The sequence below is a fragment of the Meriones unguiculatus genome, chromosome 1 (assembly GCF_030254825.1).
Source record: "Meriones unguiculatus strain TT.TT164.6M chromosome 1, Bangor_MerUng_6.1, whole genome shotgun sequence".
Lineage (NCBI taxonomy): Eukaryota > Metazoa > Chordata > Mammalia > Rodentia > Muridae > Meriones > Meriones unguiculatus.
The window spans coordinates 57405101-57423574 of NC_083349.1; the positions used below are offsets into that span (position 1 = coordinate 57405101).

At 40.1% G+C, this 18474-nt stretch overlaps 1 protein-coding gene across 2 annotated transcripts in view; it reads right to left on the reverse strand.

Annotated features, from left to right (window-relative positions):
* Hpse2 (heparanase 2 (inactive)) overlaps positions 1-18474 on the reverse strand; it is a 592793-nt gene that overhangs the window by 20518 nt on the left and 553801 nt on the right. For both annotated transcript variants that reach the window (XM_060389839.1, XM_060389845.1), the window contains one exon: positions 4863-5008. In XM_060389839.1, coding sequence (XP_060245822.1) covers positions 4863-5008 — 146 coding nt within the window. The remainder of the gene's footprint in view (positions 1-4862; positions 5009-18474) is intronic.

The following is an 18474-nucleotide window of genomic DNA, read 5'->3' on the forward strand; positions in this document are numbered from 1 at the left end:
ATCAGCAAAGCTGTAATGATTTCCCTCTCGGTAGGAAAAAAGACCTTGTTTCTAAGAGGTCCCTTGGCGCCCCATCTGGATGGGTTAATGAGAGGAAACAGAAAAAATGACCTAGCTCAGCCTTCAAAAGAGGAGTTCAAAGAAACTCTAAGACAACTTTGCCCAGAAGAAACGTTGCTTGCAGACATGGAGCCCTTGGTCCCTAGGTCACTAATCTCTGCTGCTAAAGGGGCGGATTGAAAGTTGAGTGGCCAAGGACAGGTTAGTAGGATAACTTGGGAGTTTTAAAGTATAAAGTCTTCAGGTTCTATTCAATTTAGGCTTGAGGCCTGGGAATCTGTATTAAAATCTTGCCAAGATATTTGGCTGATGAGTTGGAGTTAGGAACCACAATCTTAGAACAAAACACTAAGGTTATAAGGACCCCAGAATATCCTCCTGGCCCTGTATCAGATGGTTTTCCCCTTGCATCTGTAAGAAGGTACACTATTGTGTTCAGGCTTTTGGAGGTCCGCATTTATGTTCTGATAAATCGTTAAATGACTCCCCTATGCAGTCCTTCTTCCTCCATTCCATTCTAATCCCCTGCAGCATGTAAATTAGTTTTTTCAGTCAAATGATTCAGAAGAGAATGTCAATTGATTTGAGCAGACTTGTGTGACTAGAGTTCTGAAGAAGGATGCTGGCAGCTTGTGTTGGCAGTGACTACCGCTGAAGAGGAATATCAGCTCATTTCTATAGGCGGGATTTCAGCTTAGCTTAGCTAAACAGATGAAGACATCATTAACTATGGGTACTATGGGCTTCAGAGTGTGAGCAAAATAGGCATGGGTGGGTATCGATTTAGCCAGACCACAGTAAACCCTTTTGCAAGCTACTATTAAACAATAGTTTTAAAGGCCAGCCGTGGAGGAGGAGAAATGCACGTGCTTGCATTTATGGGTTTCTCCTTGGCAGGCTGGGGCAGAATGTGCCCTTGGAGACTGTAGGAAGAAGGGTGGGATGTGAGGAACTGGTGGCTTGGAGGGAGACCTAAAACACAGCATTGCTGTAGGGAAAGCTGTCTTTCCAAGCTGCTTGGCAATGGTTTAATTTCTGTGTCGATAGTTCTCCTGGGAGAGACAAATCAGCACAGCCCAGGGACCTAATTGAACAGGTCCTCAAAGAACTCATGGGCCTTGTTAGGTAGGAACTGGTAATGAGGCTGTCCTAACCATATACTGCCTAAGCTGGTTGATGGGCAAGGGCGTGAAGCAGAGGACTTTTGACTGCAAAGGCACATTTTGGGTAGGGACTCCCATATTAAACTTAGAGTACTGTGTTGAGAATTTAGATTCCTGAAAAATGTATATTTTCTCTCCATAGGAAACCGATCCTGGGGGAATATATAGCCTGTTAGAATATGGTATCTGCACAGCTTGCCATTTTTAATACCAATGTCAAGTTCTGGTGGCTTTTGGTTACCTTAGCAAATGTCCCTTTCTGCAAAGAAGCTGTTCCAGTAGAATATCTAGCCTGCTCTGCGTCTCACTTGTGGTGAGATATTTTCACCAGCAGCCAACCCATGTATCTGGAGTTCATCTTTTCTGGCTGTTCTTTCCCTGCCTGACATCTTCTCTTTGTTGCCATGGGAGGAGGAGGAAGTGAGTCAGAGGAGGGATATTGGAATGGGAAGATCCTGGATATAAGAGGTGGGAGATGTCAGATGGGAGGTGTGTCTCGAGTTCCAGATAGAAAACAGTCATGTTCTAGAAACATCTCCAGTGAAGCGGGGTGTCTGGGAAAAGGAAGGGAGGATGATGTACTTTAGTCATTGATCATTCCCAGCGAAAGTTAATGTGCCTGAAAAGTCAGTTGGTCCATTGTCTCCAAATCTAATTCAAAGGTTTTGGGTTTGGTAAAAGTCAGGCCCTGTTTTGCCAAACATTTTTCCCCTTAATTTCAAAGCCCCTGTGTATTTTAAGGGAAATTTAATCCACATGTTTCTGATTCATTTACACTTAACTCATCAAAATATTGTTTTGTAAGAGTCATTTGATGTCCAAGAAGCCTCAGGAACCTTTTTTATGAGCCTTTAAAAAAACTTCTTCTGAAAAACAGGAAGTCATGTTTTGCCAATAATAAACGAATTTGAACCCCAAAAGGCTCAATTTTGCTTCAACATCCACTAGGTTCCAGTTGGTTCTGAGTGTGGCTGAGGAGCAAAAATCCACCCCAGAAACATACATGGTCTCAGCAGAATGGCCATAAAACAGTTTCTCTGTCAACACGTGATTGCTGGGAATGGAAGCTCTGCCAGCACTCTCTAACTGGTTGACTTCAGGAGAGGACAGAGGCATTTGCTGGTGATGGTATGAGTACCAACTTCTCCTAAATCAGTTTTAGGAGATCAGGCTCTGTTATGTCAGAGGTAATCCATAATGCATGAGAGCCAGGACGGTGTCCAAGTAGGTGACAAATGACTCTCAGGGATTATATAAAAGGGATTTCTATGCTCAGTGCTTACATATAGGGATACACAGAGCCCTCAGAACGTAAAAAGATTATGTAAGTGCAGCAGTAGCCAGCCTATATTCTTCTTCACGCTCCCACTCTAATCTAGGATATTTATTTCAGATACTGGTCAAGGTTAGTGTGAAGCCAATACGTGTACTATGAGATGATTCTACAGTTTTGTCTTCTTTAGCCACAAATAAATGTAAGTGGATCAGTCAGTAGAGCTGCTCCCGGCGAGGGCGGGAGACAAGGGCAGGACACATGGCTTCTCAGAGGGGAAGCAGACATCTCTCTTATCTTTGTGTCTAGCTGTCTGGACACCTGACACTTTTTGCAAGGAGGAGACCTGCAACCTCAGCTGGCCTAAAGTATCTGTTCTTTACATATTTGAAGGAGTGAAAGGACCTTTAACTTGGTTCTTACCATTACTGTAACATGGTTTATGAAAGACTTCTCTTTTAACGAGGACGGGAGGTTATTTTGAGAGAAGCCTGGTGGAACCACTTGCTTTTAAGAGGTTCTCATTGGCTTCCCATAGAAGGGGGGGGGAACCTTTGAGGTAGAGAGGGATCCAAACCCAGATTATTTTTACTAACTTTTTGGAGGCCTCATGATACTGAATGGTAGAATTCTGAACCATTTTATTATGCTCCCTCTTCTGGCTGATGTGATACGCAAGAACTATGTATAAACAATCAAGAGCACCATGTTTTTCTGTTTTGGCCTCCTCTCATTCAGCCATTTATACATCAAACACTTACAAGACCTTCTTCATGCCCGTCACTGTATTAGACACAAAGAATATAAACAGGATTATTGGCCCCAAGTTCCAGGTACTCTCAGGATATAAGTGAGACCTTCTCATGACAATGTCCAAGAACACTAGTGTGAGCCCTGGGACGGGCCTCTGTGCGGAACCCTCAGTGAGGACACACGAATCCTTCTCGGTCCATATAGCTATTACTGACTTAGTCCTGGATACAGACTACTATTACAAAGGCCATAGACTGGTGTGTTTTCCAACAGGGACAGAAGGTGCCAGGAGCAATTTTTCTCTCATGAGGCTGGGGGTCCACCTTTTGGGTGGTTGCCTCAGGGCCTGCCTTAGACAAGGAATACAATGTTACCTTGTGTGATGATCAGATAATTCCAGGCAAGGCCATAAAGCAGTCAGTCACTGTCAGGTGAGGGACTGAGCTTCCTGCTGAGCAAAAGGGATGTTGAAAGCTTCTGGCCTGTGCCCAAGACAGTGTTCCCTCCTCTACAATAGGCACTTGTATCTACAGGCAAGACAACGGCCCCTGGCGCCCACCTCTGCCTCGAGTGAGTCTTTGAAAGCATCTTATCATGAGGAATGAACAGGCTTGGCTTCTGTCTCAGCAAGGACAGAGAAGGAGCATGTGGTGTAACCTGACCACAGCAGCTCTTTGTGCTTCCCTCCCCTTGATCAGCCCTGATAGGCCCTGGAGAGAGGTCTGACAGGAGGCAGGAGGCAGGAGGCTCTGCCCCCAGGTTCTCTTGGTAGTAAGGGAAAGAATTCTCCTGTCCAGGGTAACATCCTCTTCCTTAAACAGGAAGTGATATAAGACATAGTTGACCAGATGGTCTTTGCTTTAGATTCAGTTTAAAATTTTTTGTTTGTGGTCTTTATGTTTTAAACTTAAAAAGAAAAAAGGAAACCCTGATAAACTTTACTAATAATTAACTCACCTGTTTTAAAGAGAACTCTGGTGATACCCAGAGCTTCAGGTCAGAAGGTACTATAAGCTCATGGTACCATTCTGGGTTATTACGCTTCCTTTTCCTCAAAAGGAAGTCTACAGTTCACAGCCTGTTAATGCTTGACATAGCTGAGATCTCTGAAATATGGAAAATGTCCCTGAAGCTAGCATGCTTCTCCTTGGGCACTCTTTCCCAGAGACCTAGGGGGACACTAGCCTAGGCCGCTGCTCTTGTATTGTAGATACAGCCTCTTATTTTCTTAAACTCTGTGGTGGGTCAGAGCATCAGACTTGGCCTCTTGTCTTGGCTCAGGCTTAGACACACACAGAATCTTTGTGGGCGTTGTATCAACTGGCACAGACAAAGTGCCCAATAAAACTTTGTGGCACCAGTAAGAGAATGTACTAATGTCACACATTTTATAAACCCTTCCTGAGTAAATCCCGTATGAGATGAAAGGCTTACTTGACAAAAAAAGCTATCGTCCTTTGCGGCCTGCAGGAGAACGGTGAGCACAGAGGCTGTTTTCAGTTAAGATCAGTGAGCAAAGGTGAGCTTTGAAGGGTCCCTGTGGCACGGCATTCTAAGAGGGGCTGCAGCCTATTGAGTGGCCTTCCTCTCTCATCGCTCTCGTCAAGACTTACTTGTGGTGGTTTGTGCAGTGAGCATAGATCCTTAGTTTGTCTCGGATGACTCTTCCTGGCCGTGGCTTCCGCTGGAGCCCAGCTACGTGCACTGCCAGGACTTTGGGGCCAATCAGACGCTTGTAAAGGAGAGAAAGCCAGTAGTCCTGAGAAGAACAGAGAGGTGGAGGTTCAGGGAGACACTCACATCCGTGTGTGCTGAGTAAACATGACAAAACACAGGCCAGAAACCACGTCCTACCAGGAGTATCATGAGGAGCGGCCGTGCGCTGAGGATGAAGAGAGGACTTCCTAAAACAACCTTACCACTGCCCGAGTGGGGAAGGGTTAACTGGAGTGGCCTCGGAGCAGCGTATGAACAAATGAATCAAGGTCTTCACAAATGAAATAACCAGTTGGGCTGAGAGGCTTATATTTCCAAATTGACTTCCTGTGGCTTCACATTCATGCTGGCTTGTGGTTTCTGTGAATATTGTAGAGTGGAGGATTTCTAATCCTTAGGATTAGAAATATAAGAGTAAAAAATATCATTCTCCAAATACTGTCACTGAGGGCTACGACCAAGGGGGTGGGGTGATGAAGCTTCTCTAGCAGAAGCCCAGGCTCAGGTCTCCATTCCAGAGCCAGAAAGACAAACAGAATAAAGTTTGCACACGGTTCTAATTCCTGGTTATTTTCAATATTCTATGATAATAAAGAATGTTCCCAAACTAAAGAGAATCTATAACCAATTAATAAATATCCACTCTGTGGCCAACATGTGTCTGAAGTTAGAAAAGTCTGCCTGCCACCATCTTAATTTCAGTTGTATTTGCTGTTACCGTATCTTGTGTTTTTATCCGATACTGCATACAACTGATGTTTGCACTGTATATACTCTTAACATTGACTGTTGGTTTATGAGCTCAGTGTTTATAACTCACCCATATAAAGCCCCACTGCAAATTCCAGAATTCAGAGCATACTCTTTAGTGTTAAAGACTAAAGTGTGTCTTCCTGTGTTCATCTTTCCAGGCAGAAGTCTCCTGAATTTTATAAATCAGAAGAAATCTCTCAAAGAACCTTTATCACCAGAATAGTTCCACACCTGCTCTGACAGCAGGCTGTGAGCCCTGCTTAACTGCTTAATTATTTTTAAGTGGCCTTAGGAGGACTGTTAAAGAAAGTCACCTAGTATTTAAAATGTAAATATTTGACAATTTTTAATTACATGGATAATTTAAATTGCTTTAATTTACTCTTACTTGATTATAATTTTATGTGTTTTATTCATTATCTATTATGTTCCAATTGGATTTCCATTGTTTTCTATTTAATTTTTAACATATTTAAAAGTAATACAAGTTTAATGAACTGTAACTCAGTACTAATAGCTTGGTATTCTATAATCTCTCCTCTAGTTGGAGATGTTTTCAATTTTATAGATATGAAAATGGACTCAGAAAGCTCAAAGGTACATGTGAGGTCACAAAACTGGTCAGTGGTAGCCGACAAAAGAAAATAGGGGTATATTTTCCTTTCTTTATTCTGAGAAAAAAAAAGAAAGTCTCACTGTGTAAAGGTACAAGGAAGCGTGCAAGCAAAAATTCTGTGAACACAGAATCTGGAAGTGACCCTTACTTTTAGCACAGAGAGTGACTATCATTTAACTTACGATTCTTACATTCTCAGAGCATTTGAAATAAAAGAAAAGCATGAGCACAACACACCTGTTTCCCCAATTCCAACCTTATTTGAGGTTTTAAAAAAATTACTCTTCATTCCCATGTCTTTTCATAACACTTGGCTTTTTATTTAGAAAAATCTAAAAAGGCTAAATAGATTTGCTCTCAATTTTGCCTTTAGGCATGGCTATCGTCTTTGTGTCATGGCAATTTTCAACTAAGGAAAGCCTCTTATCTGTATCAAGAAGCAACAATTAGATTGTGTTTTATCTCAAAATTGATGTAAAGGTAGAAAACATACTCCAGAAAGATCCACCAAAGTGCTTCTCATCATTGCATGATAAAGTTACACTCACATCAAGACTTGCTAACTTGAAACAGTGCTGCTGAACTGTGCGGGAGCTAAGTGCTACATCTCTATGAAAGACTGAGGACACCGGACAACACTCCGAGGAATCTGTTATGGGTGGATAAAAGATAATGTTCATTTCTAATGACTAAGGCCTTTTCTTTAGCTTCTCTTACTAAGGCAAACTCACATAGAAAACTTGTATCTCAACCAGTTAGAGACGTGTAGGGCAGCATTTAAATACATCATAATATTATATAACCACTGCCACTATCCATCTCTACAAGTCTTTCCATGCTGTAAAACTGAAAGCCTTACCCATTAAACTTTAACCCTATTCCCTTTTCCTTCAGTCTCCTGCTGATTACTAGTCTGCTCTCTGTGTGTCTCATATACGTGAATCATGCAGTATTTTTTCTTAGATGACTGTCTTATTTCATTTAACATAATACCCAAAAGGCTCATCCATGCTGTACATATTGGAATTTCTATTCTATGAAGAGATAATGTTTGATTTAATTTGTGGCCTCACATTTCTTGAAAAATATCCTTGTTGTAATGAGAATAATGTATCTACTGCTGTTGGGTAGAAGTCTATTTGGCCTAGTTGATTTATTGTGGTTTGGGGCCTTCTGTTTCTATGCTTCTCTTTAGATGTCCTCTCCATTATTATGAGTAGAACACTGAAGAAGTCTTCCACTGCAGCTGTAGAATTGTCTGCTTCTCCCTTTAATTCTGCCAGTTTCACTCTCATACTTTTATGGTCTGTTATTAAGTATATGGATGTTTATAATACTTAAATCTTGATGTATTGACATTTTTATTTTCTTTGTATCTTGTAAAATTTTAAAGTGTAAAGTCAATTGTATTTGATATTGTTATAAGCCACCTTTACTCTTCTTGGTTATATTTGAATACAATTATCTTTTTATAGCCTTTCAATTTATTAGTGCCTTTGTATCTAAAGTGATCCTTTTATGGACAGCATATAATTGAACTGCATGCTTATTTTGTAAAATCTTTTCTGTCAACTGTTTTTTTGACTGCTGCAAAGTTTAATTTACTTATATCTAGAGCAATTACTGGTAGAAAGGGGGATACTTCTGTCATTTTGCTGTTGTTTTTTTTGTTTTTGTTTTGTTTTGTTTTGTTTTTTAATGCCTTAGAGCCTTTTGCCTCTAATTTCCTGCATTATGATCTTCCTTTGTGTCTGGTTCATTTTTTTCATTGCAAAAGAAAATTTTCAATTCCTTTCTTACTGTCTTTTATGATACCATTGGGATTACGTTTAGCATTCTAATTGAAACACTTTGTACTTATACTAGCTTAACTATAACAACATTAAAACGTCTATTCTTTTACTTATCAGACCTCATCTCAGTAGCCAATGTCACAAAATTACATTTGTACATACCATATGCTTAAGACATATCAGTGAATTTTTTTAATATACAGATCTCTTAAATTATATAGTAGCAAAATATAGATTACCACCCCAAATTACAATAACGCATGTTTTAAATCAGCATTAAAATATATTAGTCTCTTATAAAAAAACAAAAACCAGAGTTACAAGTTGTTGTTAAAATAATACCCATGTCTTTATACCTGTTTAGCATGTATTCATTCCTGTGACCTCCAGTTCTTGTTGGGTGGGCTTTCATCCCAAGACATTGAGCATGTCTTACAGGGCAGGCTTATTGATAAAAATACCCTCAGATTTTTTTTAAACCTGAAAATACTATAATTTTTCTGTCACTTCTGAAAGAAAGTTTTATGAATATGAGGTTCTTCACTGAGTGTATTCTCTTCTATTTTACGGCTCTGAATATATCATTCCACTAATTTCTGGACCTCAAAGGTTCTGATGAGAAGTCTGTGTAATAGTACTGAGGAATTTCTACTATATGGTGGCTTCTCTCTATTGCTTTCAACATTCTTTTCTGACCTTTAAAAGCTTGATCAGGATATAGGTTCATTTTTTTGGACTTAATATATATTCATGAATGTTTATATTCATGTCTTTCATCAAATTTAGACAGTTTGTAGTCACTATTTTATTGAATATACTCTTAGCTCTTTCTCTTTTTCTGGAACTCTCACACAATGAGTAGTATTTGGTTTCTATTAATCTTCAATCTGTTTTTCTTTATGTTCCTCAGCATTGTTTATTTCCAACATCAGTTCTTTAGGCCCACAAATTCACTGTTTACTCAAATCTGCCTTTGAACCTCACTACCTAATGTATCACTTCAATCGTTGTGCTTTTCAGGTCCTGAATGTTCTCCTGACCTCCTTTTAGACTTTGTATTTGTTGACAGTCTATTTTGTTCACATATCTAGTTCTTGACTTTCTCAAGATAGTCTTTTAGGAGCTTTAAGACAGTCAGAACCATTAGCAGAACTGTCATCAGGTCTTCAGAGACAGTTAACTTTGATTTGCTTTTTAAAAGCATCACACTTCACTGTTTCTTTTATGCCTTGTGATTTTTGTTTTTGACATTTGAGTCCAACGATGTGGCAATCTCTAGAAATCACATTTTATCCTTCCCATTACGCTTTGTTGGTGTTTGTTGTTTAAGTTATTTTAGGCTGTGTCTGTGCCAAGGATCATTGTATACGGAAACTTGTGGTTTCTGTCTTGTACTCCTACTACACTGTTTTAATGATCACTGTTTTTTATTCTAGCTTGAAATTTGGTAGAGCAACTGCTCCTATCATATTCTTTAGGACGAGCTTTGTTTATAGTGGGACTTTACTCAGACAGATGTTTTAGGATTAGATTACCCAATATCTAATCAAAATCTGTTGAGACTTTGGAATTACAATAAATTCATAACTCAAAAGAGTAGAGTTTACATCTTATGATATTAAAAAAATTTAATCCAGAAACATGACAGGGACTAACAAACAACTTCTAGGTGGGTCTCTCTCTCTTTTTCTCTTCATATATTTCTCTGCTCTGAAGATGAAGACGTTAACAATTACATGAATTTTTTTCTATTAGATTATTTCTATCTTTTATAATAAAACATTTTCATTGGGAAATACATGGAAACTTTTGAATCTCAGAGCATGAAATTAAAAAAATATTTTTCAGAGTGTTCTAGTAATGATGGTCTGGTAGTAAGCATAGCAATAAGGAGAATCCAGTGTTAAGCCTCAAACTTGCTCTGTTGGCAGATTCACTGATTTTCCATTTGTAGAGAAGGCACTTCCAAAGTGCCTCTACATTCCTTTCTCCCTGTCTGTCCATTTGATGTTCTATTTGTGAAGGATCTTCACTTCTCCTTCCACAGAGCTCATCACTGCAAGAGTCTTCAGTTCCCACCCCCAGCCCAGTTCAAGGGCAATGTGTCCTGGGAAAGTGTGTGACTCAGGCAATAGCTATGGATTTCTCACACATTGAGGGCTACTATTTGCCTTTTACTTTAAAAAGTATCAGTTCACCACAAGCCCACAGTTTAAAGTTATATAAACATGAGTAATAAGACGGTATTACTACGTATGTACATATGCAATGGGGTGAGAATAGAGTGGCTCCCTTGGGTAGGACGGACGGGAAGAACCGGGGGAACAGAAAAGTGGAGTAACTCAGGCTGATGGGAGCTCTTGCTGTTTTAGTTCAGGTTGGATGGTGGACTCATAATTACTGTTTGCATTGTTTTCTCCTAAAAGTAGCACATAGGTATAATCTTTGTATGTAGTAAATAACATACTAGATAATATATAAAAAACACACAAAAAAATCTCATGAATAGTTTGTTATCAGTGATTCTTTTAGACAGAGAATATCCTGGATTGGCCTGTAGACTACACCGCCGGACTGTTTTGCTGCAAAAGCAATGCACTGCAGTGACTGCATCTTAGCCTATCATCTCCTGTCTTGGGAGAACGAGGATCAGGAGTGGCATGCTGGTCGAGGGGAGGAACTTTCATCATGAACTATTTTTAGACTGCCTTTTCATTCTTGCTTTTCTTTTTTTCTCCTACCTAGCCCTACCTCTTAAAAACATAAAACATCCGATCTCCCTCCTCTCCCCTTCCCTCTTCACATTTCTGCCCTTATCTTTTCCTTGTGAAAACCACTTTTCCACAGAATTAAATGTTTTCTCCTCTCTTCCTCCCTCTCTTTCTTCTAAATGAATACATTCTATTTATATAACCACTATAAATTTATACAAATAAATATAATTTCTTAAGGGAATAATGTGAAAAAAGAATGAACATATATATGAATTCATATGAATGTATATAAAAGAGAATAAATAGCAGACAAATATATTTATTAAAACAATAACTACAAAGACACTGGATGAAAGAACACTGCAGAAGTTTTCAGACAGTAGGACTCATTAATTGGGAAAGAAAATTCTATGACCTTTTATGTCAACAGTGAGAAATTTCCAAAGGAAAAAATGCATTACAGCGTCCAAGGGACAAAGAAAGACACAGACATTCTTTAAATGTATCAGGCATGAAAAGCTGAAGAAAAATGGTGTCCGTTTATTGGTTGGAGAGGGAAAACTAATAGCAGGTGACACTACAGTGACAGGGGTTTTAAATCTTTCTTTTTCATTCAGTATTTGTCAAAAAGTCAATTGTTGTCTGAAAGGTAGACAAGGAAGTGTATGGAATGAGTTGAACCAAAACAAATAGGAAAAGAGAAAGTGACAGAGGCTTGTAGAATTTACTAGATTAACTGCTGAGCTGTACCGGTCCTTGAGGTCTGAAAATACCAAACCAATTCCTGCAGCTCAGTGCTGATGAGAGGTGCTGAAATTCAACTGTGGAACACACACTCTGTTTAAGGCTCTGGATCAGCGCCTTGGGATACAGTTAAAGCTTAGAGTAGTTATTGGCCACAATTCTGACAGAAATGCAAAAATAGAGCAGAAGTCGGTGAGATCCTGTAGCAAAGGGTCTGATCTAAACTACAGCAGCAGTGGAATCTCCCACAGAGTGGTGAAGGTTTGGAGAAGCAAGGGGAAGAGAGCAAGGTGTTCTGAGTGTGAAAGAGCATCTTCAAAGGCCCTGGGGTAGGAAGGAGCTCAGTGTGTGTACAGCCTGAGGGTAGCCTCATGGCTTTGCAAACAAAGACAAGAGTGGGCCACAAAGAGAATGGCAGAGCCAGTTCCCAAGATCCCGAGGGTTTCAGAAGTCACCTTAAAATAAATGGAAAGTTATGGAGTGATAGTGACATTGTTTTTATCAAGTTGGCTTTCACAATTGTGAAAAAAATTAACTGAAAAAAAAACCACTAAGAAATGTGTTTTCTGTTCTCCTCTCTTCCTCTTTCTTTTAAATGAATGCATTCTATTTATTTTTTATTTAAATTTATTGTTTTTAATTTATTCACTTTACATCCCAATTGTAGCCCCTTCCCTCATTTCATCCTGGTCCCATCCTCCCTCTTCACACCCATCCCCCTACCTTAGTCCTCAGAAAGGGGGAGCCCTCCTCCCCTACCAACTGATGCTAGCCTATCCAGTCTTATCAGGACTGGCTGCATCGTCTTCCTCTGAAACAAACAAACAAACAAACAAACAAATTTAAACAGTACCTAACCACAAATATAGCCCTATAGAAGATACTAGAAAAACAATTTCAACCCAAGGTGGCTTACTACACCCAAGAAAACATAGGAAATAAATAACCTCACATCAACAAAACCAAAAGAAAGAAAGCACACACACAGTCTCCACCACCACCCACATAAAAATAGAAGGAATTAACAACCTGGTCATTAATATATCTCAACATCAATGGAATCAATTCCCCAATAAAATGACACAGGCTAATGGAATGGATGTGAAAAGAGGATCCATCAATCTGCTGCATACAAGAAACACACCTCAGCAATAAAGTTAGATAGTACCTCAGAGTAATGGGCTGAAAAAAGGTTTTCCAAGCAAATGGATCCAAGAAGCAAGCTATAGTAGCCATTCTAGTATGTAATAAAAATAGACTTCCAACCAAAATTAATCAAAAGAGATGGGAAAGGACACTTTATACTCATCAAAGAAAAAATACACCAAGATGACATCTCAATTCTGAACATCTATGCCCCAAATGCAAGGGCACCTACATTCATAAAAGAAACATTACTAACGTTTAAAGTGCACATCAAACCCCACACATTAATAGTGGTAGACTTCAACACTCCACTCTCACCAATGGACAGATCATTGAGACAGAAACTAAGTGGGAGAAATAATGAAACTAACAGACGTCATGAATCAAATGGACCTCACAGATATTTACAGAACATTTCTCCCAAACACAAAAGAATATTCATTCTTCTCAGCACCTCACAGAACCTTCTCCAAAATTGATCATATACATTCTCTTTATGTAATCACTATAAATGTATACAAATGCAATGATTTACAAGAATGGTGATCATGGTTTAATTAAGGACATTATATTAAAGAAAAGAGGGGATATGAAAGACATTTTGCACACAATAACATTGATAGGACTGAAATTATTAGTTGTATACATGGCTTTCAAATGTTTGGATCTTAGACTCTGGAAGATGGGATGGCAACTGGTTTCCTGGCAACAATTGCCTTGTTTCTCTTTTATGCTCAGTATCTTATCTTTCTAACCCACCCATGATGCAATAAAGCTCGATGATGCTAAATTTGACCAGAGACATATAGGTAAAGATATATTCATAAGAAATAAGGTCAAAGAGAAACTGGTACTGACTAAAGATAAATGCCTCTATGGGTTATTTCTGGTTCCTTTTGTTAGTTTTTATGTATGAGCCCACTGCATGTTTTTTCAGGGTTTGTATTCATCCATTCATTATTTCTCAAGCTTAATAGCTATAAAAATTTAGATCCAGGCAAAGAGGCCCCTGCTTCAGAGAGCCAAGCTCTGCTCTTTTCTTCATGAGACAAAAATCCCTAGAGCCAAGGGCATACACCCCATTCCTAAGTTAGCACTCCTTTCTGGACTCCATGCTGAATAAACAGGATTCTAGGAATCTGCCCACATCACCTGTAATACTTTGCTTGAAACTGCATGGGCTAAAAATTGGAGTTTGGCTTCTAGATGTAGGGGGATCTGGTGAACATAGTTCTGAAATTTGTGCTGACAGACCAGAAAGGTGATAAGAAGAGGTTGCGTGGAGATGTGAGCAGGGTCTGAGTTTGTGGATTGGCTTGTCTAGTTGTATGCCCCTGAGACTATTGATATATTTCTGACAAAGGAGAGAAAACAGGGGGCCAGAACATGGCGTTAGGATCTGACCAACCCGATGCATCTGTGGACACATTAATTGATTTTTTTGTGTGTTATAAGCATTTTCTGAGCACGTATCAGTTGGTGTACAAGTATTCCATTCATCCATCCTAGGAGTTATGAGGATGAACAAGACATTTTCCTGTCCTTGAGAGGCTTAGAGTCAAAGACACATGTAGACATCTCTCTATAAAACGAGGTAACTAAAGAAAATACCTGTTGCCTCTCCTTGAGTACTTCGTCTGCCTCCTCTATTTACCTTTCTCAGTGAGATTCATGCACCCTCCCTTGGGCCCTCCTTGTTACTTGGCTCCTTAGGGTCTGTGAGTTATAGTATGGTTATCCTATACTTCATAGCTAATATCTACTTTTAAGTGAGTACATACCATGTGTGTCTTTCTGGGTTTGGGTTACCTCACTCAGGATGATATTTTCTAGTTCCATCTCTTTGCCTGCAAATTTCATGATGTCCTTGTTTTAATAGCTGAGTAGTATTCCATTGTGTAAATGTACCATAGTTTCTTTACATCTGGGTTGTTTCTAGTTCCTGGCTATTACATATAAAGCTGTTATGAACGTAGCTGAGAAAATGTCCTTGTTGTTTGATAGACCATCTTTTGGATATATGCCCAGGAGTACTATAGCTGGGTCTTGAGGTAGAGCTATTCCCATTTTTTTTTTTGAGAAACCTCCAGATTGCTTTCCAAAGTGGTTGTACAAGTGTGCACTCCCACCAGCAATGGAGGAGTGTTTCCCTTTCTCCATATTCATGCCAGCATGTGCCGTCACTTGAGTTTTTGATCTTAGCCATTCTGACACGTGTAAGATGGAATCTCAGAGTCATTTTGATTTGCATTTCTCTGATGACTAATGATGTTTAGTATTTCTTTAAGTGCTTCTTGGCCATTTGAGATTCCTCTGTTGAGAATTCTCTGTTTAGCTCTGTATCCCATTTTTAATTGGATTATTTGGTTTGTTGGTGTTTAATTTCTTGAGTTCTTTATATATTTTTGGATATTAGCCCTTTATCAGATGTGTAGGGAGTGGGGGTAGGGGAGTAGGAGGTCAGAGGGCATGCAGAGAGAAAAGAAACCATGGCCTGGGGCAGCTCTGAAACAGGCTAGAAACCTATGACAGGGTAGGTTTCTGAGAGGATTTGGGGTGACTCTAGAGGAGACCCCTACTAGTGGTGGAGCATGGAGACTGAAGAAGCTACCCTCTAACCAGACAGGACTCCAGGTGAAGGGAAGGGGAACACCAACCCACCTACAAAAACTTTGACCCAAAATTTACCCTGCCTAGAAGATGTGCAGGGATAAAGATAGAGCAGAGACTGAGACTATGTGCAACTAGTGCCTGGCCATAGCATGGGAGAGAGCCAGCCCTTAACACTATTAAGGACATTCTGCTATGCTCGCAGACAGTAGCCTAGCATAGGTGTCCATTGAGAGACTCCCCAACCAGCAGCAGATAGAAACAGATGCTGAGACTCACAGTCAAACATTGGGTGGAGTGCAGGGAGCCTTGTGGAAGAGTGGTTAAAAGGATAGAAGGACCTGGAGGGAACAGGAAATCTACAAGAAGACCAATAGACCCAACTAACCTGGGCCTAGGGGCCCCTTGCAGAGGCTGAAACACCAACCAAGGACCATGAAAGGACTTGAACTAGGCCCCCTACACATATGGACATGATGGACAGGTTGGTCTTCATGGGGGTCCCCTATCAAGAGGAGTGGAAGCTGTCTCTGACAAGGACTCTCTTGCATGCTGGCTGCCTGGCCAGACCACTGGGGTGAAGGACCCACTCAGTCCTGATACAACCTGATGTGCTGGGAGAGGTAGGTGGGAGGGGGAGCTCCTGTTTTCTGGGAGGGAGGGGAGGAGGGATATAGGGAAGAGGGAAGGAGGGTGGGGCCAGGAGGAGAGGAGGGAGGGGGCTACAGTTGGGATGTACAGTGAAAAATTAAACAAAGAAATGAATAAATAAAAGAAAATACCACACTAGGAGGGAACAATTGCATCCCTTTGGGAATTCAGAAGAAGAAACATCGTTTTTATGACTGAGGCATTCAGGTATGCTTGCTTAGAGAAACAAAAGTAGAAAAATAATTTGTTTAAAGTTGCAATATATAAATATCATCCAAACCCTGTAACTTATTTATTGCCTCTAAATTGGTCTTCATAGGCATTAAATGAGATAATATATACAAAAATCACTTATCAGAGTGCCTGATATATGAACATATTTAATCAACATTGCTTATTCCTCTATTATGTGGCTAATATCCACTTATGAGTGAGTATATACCATGTGTGTGTTTCTGCTTCTGGGTTACCTCACTCAAGATGATCTTTTCTAATTACCACCATTTGCCTGAAAATTTCATTATTTCCTTGTTTTTTAATAGCTGAGTAGTATTCCATTGTGTAAATGTACCACCATTTCTGTATCCATTCCTCCGTTGAGGGACATCTAGGTTGTTTCCAGTTTCTGGCTATTACGAATTTAACTGCTATGAACATGGTTGAGCAAATGTCCTTTTTTGTGTACTTGCACGTCCTTTGGATATATGCCTAGGAGTGGTATAGCTGGATCTTGGGGAAGCGCTATTCCTAATTTTCTGAGAAAGCGCCAGATTGATTTCCAGAGTGGTTGTACATGTTTACATTCCCACCAGCAGTGGAGGAGGGTTCCCTTCTCCACATCCTCTCCAGCATGTGTTGTCACTTGAGTTTTTGATCTTAGCCGTTCTGGTGGGTGTAAGGTGAAATCTTGTGTTGATTTGCATCTTCCTGATGACTAAGGACGTTGAGCATTTCTTTAAGTGTTTCTCTGCCATTCTATATTCCTCTATCGAGAATTCTCTGTTTAGCTCTGTACTCCATTTTTTAATTGGATTACTTGGTTTGTTGGTGTTTAACTTCTTAAGTTCTTTATACATTCTGGATATTAGCCCTCTGTCAGATATAGGGTTGGTGAAGATCCTTTCCCAATCTCTAGGCAGTCGTTTTGTTCTGACAACAGTGTCCTTTGCTTTACAAAAGCTTTTCAGTTTCATGAGGTCCCATTTATTGATTGTTGATCTTAGAGCCTGTGCTAGTGGTGTTCTGTTCAGGAAGTTGTCTCCTGTGCCAATGAGTTCAAGGCTCTTCCCCACATTTTCTTCTAACAGGTTTAGTGTGTCTGGTTTCATGTTAAGGTCTTTGATCCACTAGGATTTTAGTTTTGTGCAGGGTGATAAATATGGATCTATTTGCATTTTTCTACATGTAGACATCCAGTTAGACCAGCACCATTTGTTGAAGATGCTCTCTTTTTTTCCATTGTATGGTTTTGGCTTTGTCAAAAATCAAGTATCTGTAAGTGTGTAGGTTTATTTCTGGGTCTTCTATAAGATTCCATTGATCCACCAGCCGGTTTCTATGCCAGTTCCATGCAGTTTTTACTACTGTTGTCTCTAGTACAGCTTGAGATCAGTGATAAAGATACCTCTAGAAGATATGTTATTGTACAGGATTGTTTTAGCAATTCTGGGATTTTTTTTCCATAGGATAAACATATTAAAATCTATACTCCTAAAGAAGCTAAACAACAAGGAAGACCCTAGTAAAGATGCTCAATCCTCATTCAGAAGGACAAATGCGATAGACATAAAAAGCAGGAGAAGACAGGGAACAGGGCAGGAGCCTACCACAGATAGCCTCTGAAAGACTCTACTGATTGAGGTATAGAAGCAGAGGCTGAGACTCATCTCCAAACTTTGGGCAGAGTGCAGGGAATCTTATGGAAGAAGAGGGAGATAGAAAGACCTGGAGGGGACAGGAGCTCCAAAAGGAGACCAACAGAGCCATAAAAACTGAGCCCTGGGGGCCCTACAGAGACTGATAGCCCAAACCAACGACAATGCATGGAGAGGACCTAAAACTCAGGCTCAGATGTAGCCCATAGACTCAGTCTCAAAGTGGGGTCCCTAGTAAGGGAGGGGAACAGGGACACTCTCTGGCATGAACTCAATAGCAGGCTCTCTGCTCCCCTCCCCCTGGGGAGTGCAGCCTTGCCGGCCATAGAGGAAGACAATGGAACCAGTCCTGATGAGACCTGATAGGCTAGGGTCAAATAGAAGGCGGGGGGGGGGGGGGGGGGGGGAACAGGACCTCTCCTATCAGTGGATTAGGGGAGGGGCATAGGGGGAGAAGAGGGAGGGAGGGTGGAATTGGGAGGAGATGAGGAAGGGGACCACAGCTGAGATACAAATTGAATACATTGTAATAAATGATAATAATAAAAAAGGAAAAAAGAAAGGTAATTTTAGTTTCCTGATTTAGAAACAAAGCAAAACAAACAAAC